Raw genomic sequence first — 4,533 nt, 5'->3', positions numbered from 1 at the left:
CAAACACTTAATGTTTACCAGCTTATTAAAGGATATGAGTATACAGATGAGCAGTCAGATGAAGAGATGAATAGGGTGAGGTGTGGGTGGGTGCCAAGCACAGAAGATGCTGTCCCCATGGAGTTGGAGTGCATCACCCTGTCAGTGTGGATGAATTCACCAATCTGGAAGATCCCTGAACCTCATACTATTGGGATTTTATGAAGGCTTTCTCACATAAGCATAATCAATCATCAATTCCATTTCCAGCCTCTCTCCCCTCTCTGTTGAGTGGGGGGTGAGGCTGAAAATTCCAAGCTTTTAATATGGCTTGATCTTTCTGGGCACTAGCCCCCATCCCAGAGTCAAGCAGGAGCCCACCCTGTCACCTCGTTAGATCAAAAAAATGCTCCTAGTGCTCTTATCACTTAGGAATTAACAACAGTTTAGGAGTTCTGTGCCAAGAATTGGGGGCAGAGCCAAAACACATATTTTCTATTATCTCAGAGCTCTTAACCATTGTTACATCACCTCTCCAAGGTAGATATAGTTGTACCGTACAGAAGAAGAAAATGAGTTGGAAATCAAGTAATTAACTCAAAAGCACCCTAGTAAGTTAACTGCAAAACCTATACTTTTCCTACTGTATCAGAAAAGGGAAGCCAGAAAGGCTGGATTGAAATCCTGACTCTACTACTTAAAAGCTACATGACCTTGAAAGTTATTATTTTTTTTTTTAAAGATTTATTTATTTGAGAGAACGAGAGAGAGAGAGAGAGAGAGAGAGAGAGAGAGAGTACATGAGAGGGGGGAGGGTCAGAGGGAGAAGCAGGCTCCTTGCCGAGCAGGGAGCCCGATGCGGGACTCAATCCCAGGACTCTGGGATCATGACCTGAGCCGAAGGCCAGTCGCTTAACCAACTGAGCCACAGTTTCCTCATTTTTAAAATATGGTTAACAGGGCACCTGGGTGGCTCAGTCGTTAAGCGTCTGCCTTGGGCTCAGGTCGTGATCCCAGGGTCCTAGGATTAAGCCCCAATCGGGCTCTGCTCGGCGGGAAGACTGCTTCTCCCTCTCCCACTCCCCCTGCTTGTGTTCCCTCTCTTGCTGTGTCTCTCTCTGTCAAATAAATAAAATCTTTAAAAAATAAAAAAAAATAAAATATGGCTAATAGAATTTACAGCACCAAAGTTGTGAGGAGTAAGGACGTTAAGTATAAATAAAGTGCTTTCAAAAGTACCATAGCACTTACTGTTACTTTTTATTTCCAACCTACCTCTTTATAAGAAAAAAATAAAATAATTTGACATGTGTGCTACTGAGGAAGCAGCTGTAAGCCAGAGGTTAAGATAAGGCTCAAGTTAAGCTGGTTTAGGTCCAAATCCCAAGCTTGTGTCCTTTATAAGGTTAACCTCCTGGAATTTCAGCGTCCTCATAAGTGGTATACAGAGAACAGTACCACACCTCAGAAAGTTATTATAAAGATTAAATGAGGTGATGCACAACTGGTACATGGCAGTTGTTTAATAAATATTAACCACTGATCATCTCTGTATCTCTAGCAGCTAGAGATATTTAATGAACAATAGCTAATGAACAGTGACAGAGTTACAACATCTTTTGTGCTTTCCTTCACTAGTCTGGTCATTTTCTTCCCTGGCATCATCCCAGATATTTTCAAGTTCACCATCTCAGCATCTCTCTCCTACTTTAAAGACCAGAATAACTAAAGAAACATGTAACTTTTTTTTACCACTTGAACTTGTCACTTACCTCATAGTAATCCTACCAAATTTTCAGCAAATGGAGTGTGCAAACAGCAACTGCTGCAAGTCACCGGTAGAGTACTGAAAATGGAATTTTTACATTATTTACCACATTAAGGACTATTAGACAATGTTCACAACTAATGTAATTAAAGCATATCTTTTTCTACTTTTAACCAAAGTTCCTCTTCATTACTAAGCTTTTACCACACAGCATGTATAAAATCTTTAAGTTAACATTAAACCTATTAATTACAAGTATCCTGCTCAAGAACTACACTTAGGTAAATGAAAATAATATGTCAGAACTATTTTATAGGCTATCTTACAAATAAGACGATTCCAAAGGTGCATTCTCTTCATAAAAACATTATAAAAGTGTTCTAAGTTTGACAGTTGCTCCACAACCAGCTGTGAAACTTTCCTAGGCTACTACTTGACAGAATATTGGAGAACTTTTTTCAACACCATCTCTTTTACCAAGCACTTTTGTGTTGCTCCCAAAATTCCTAGTATGACTTTAATAATATAAATTAAAGAACAACAAAAAAATGAGCAATAACCCAAGTTTCCCTGTTGACAAGAATTTTTAAAATTTAAGGTTAGGTATTATATATCAATACAATCACTTCAAGAGTTAAAAATAAAAATTTATTGATCTAAAATTATTGCCAAAAATCTTAAGTGAAAACTTTATTTAAGCTTAATGCTCTTTTTAACTCCTGCACGAATGCCAGAGAGTTCACCAGTGTAACGCTGCTCTTCTCTACGAACTTCACGAACTTGGCCTCTTCTGCGAATTTTGGCTCTTCTGAACTTCTCCCGGTGTTTCACTCTAGGATTGCGATCAATCTTCTTTCTTCTAGGTGTAAGTCCTCTATTTTTAGCAATCTGATAGGTAATGGCTCTCTTTGCATTTTGATCTTCAAGAGCCTGTTCTTCAATACTATTTTCTTCTTTCTTTCTCTTCAACTTTTGCTTGTCTTCTATTTCTTTATAGTATTTCAGTGCAGCTTCTTCATCAAGATCAGAATCATCAGAAATACCTGCAACAGCAGAGGCAGCAGCAGCAGTCTCTGAAACAGATTTTGGCTTGGCCTTGGTGGATTTTGCTTCTGAATTCAGTTCTTTCTTTCCAGCATCATCTTTAAGTGTGAGTAAATGACGAATTTCAGAAGACAGCTTCTGATCTACAACTGACAGCTTGTTGATCAAATTTCGGTAGGTAACAAGCCTTTCTATGACAGGATGTCCATGTGCAGGGACTCTCCTGGCTTTCAGGATCAAATAAAAGCTGATGTTGGAGCAGTAGTTCAAATAGAGGTTGTACTTGGTCCTCAGGTATTGGCTTCCTTTTCCGGGTGGAATGATCCCTTGCTCCACCAACTGTAGCAATGGCTCCAGCTCATCCTTCACCTCAGTCAGCTTAACTTTCAGGTCTTCTATCAGTTCCAAGAGTTCTGGTGATTCTTTCCGCAGCATTTTCAGCTTCTCTTTCACTGAAACTTTCGCCAGATCCTTCACGACCCGGGTCTCAGCCTCATCTACTTGAGGTACTGGTTTTGCAAAGGCCTCTACCCAGGTCACCCCAAAATCATCCTCTTCCAGGGCTTGGGCGAGGCGCCGCTGAATGAGCTGCGCTTCCTCTTCCTCCTCTTTTTCCTCCTCCTCTACTTCTTGTTGACTTTGTCGGCTTCGGGACTTGGAACCGTAGTCTGTGTCATAGTAAAGTTTTTTCCTCTGACCCCACGACAAACTGGGATCCACAGATACCTCGGCCTCACTCTGCACGGAGCTCCCACCATCATCATCGTCATCATCATCCTCTTCATCGTCCTCATCAGCAATATCTAGGGCTAGAACCTCCTCCTCCTCATCGCCACCCTCCTCGTCCTCACTCTCCACTTCGCTCCAGCCTTTAGCCAAGGCAGCCCGTGATCGGGCCTCATGGAAATCATCTACCTTATCTTGGTAGTAGCTAGAGTCCCCTGGCGAGGGTGGCATTTCTAAATCGTCTTCATTTTCGTCCGCTGGGCCGGGACCTGCCTTGGTTCGCACAGCTGCCCACTTGGCCGCTCCGCGCCGCCGGGATCTCCCCACCATAACTCACGGTCTCAAGTTCTACACCGATGTCAGCCTTTCTGCAACCTCCGACCTCCGCGAACCAGCCACGTGCTCCAGCAACACGCCTCTTTAAACAGCCACGCGCTCTCCTCCCGTGGGAGCTTGCAGGCGAATTGCTCCCCTGCAGGCGTTTCCACCTCCTTCCGGCCCCCAGGATCCTCTCCGTTTGGCGTGTGCACCAGGACTCCTGCTCCGTCCCACAGGCTTTGTCGGGTTAAGAGCACCTTCCTCTTCGCTTTTGCCCTTTAACGCCAATCGATTCCGGTGAATTAAAATCCCTCCGTGAAGGAACACTAGATATAGGAAGTTTCGTTCCGTGGAGCCCTTTGAGACCTCCGTTCTTACTCTCGCGAGTCTGGGCGTGGCTGGGAGAATCGCGAGGCGAGGTCGCCAGGGCCGGTAGAGGGGGCTCTATCTCTACGTCTACGAGAGGCCCCGGGGCTGTCCAGTGAGCTGCACTGCGACTGTACCAGGTGTTTCCGACCGGCAGCCGAGTGTACATCTATAGGAGCTCTCCAGTCACTGCAGTTGTTATATGTCCTCTCTGCCCATCTGTCTGGACTCCGCAACGTCCAAATTCTACATTTCTGGGCACCATAACCTGAGGCCGGGACGGCGCCGCGGGCCTCGAGAACCCTGCCCGGGCCTCGGGGCGGCTGTTAGCC

At 44.4% G+C, this 4,533-nt stretch overlaps 1 protein-coding gene across 1 annotated transcript; it reads right to left on the bottom strand.

The window, feature by feature from the left end:
• Positions 1-2,381: 2,381 nt before the first annotated feature.
• UTP3 (UTP3 small subunit processome component) lies at positions 2,382-4,136 on the bottom strand. Its single transcript, XM_032400509.1, has one exon. It carries the CDS (start codon positions 3,845-3,847, stop codon positions 2,438-2,440), a length of 1,410 nt encoding a protein of 469 aa, XP_032256400.1. The 5' UTR covers positions 3,848-4,136; the 3' UTR covers positions 2,382-2,437.
• Positions 4,137-4,533: the final 397 nt, after the last annotated feature.

This window comes from Phoca vitulina, unplaced genomic scaffold, assembly GCF_004348235.1.
Source record: "Phoca vitulina isolate PV1807 unplaced genomic scaffold, GSC_HSeal_1.0 scaffold3, whole genome shotgun sequence".
Lineage (NCBI taxonomy): Eukaryota > Metazoa > Chordata > Mammalia > Carnivora > Phocidae > Phoca > Phoca vitulina.
The sequence above is the reverse complement of the archived record's forward strand: the minus strand, read 5'-3'. Positions and strand labels throughout refer to the sequence as shown.

Bases quoted from the DNA above. Each gene is read 5' to 3' on its own strand.
- UTP3 (XM_032400509.1), bottom strand. From the start codon at position 3,847: ATGGTGGGGAGATCCCGGCGGCGCGGAGCGGCCAAGTGGGCAGCTGTG.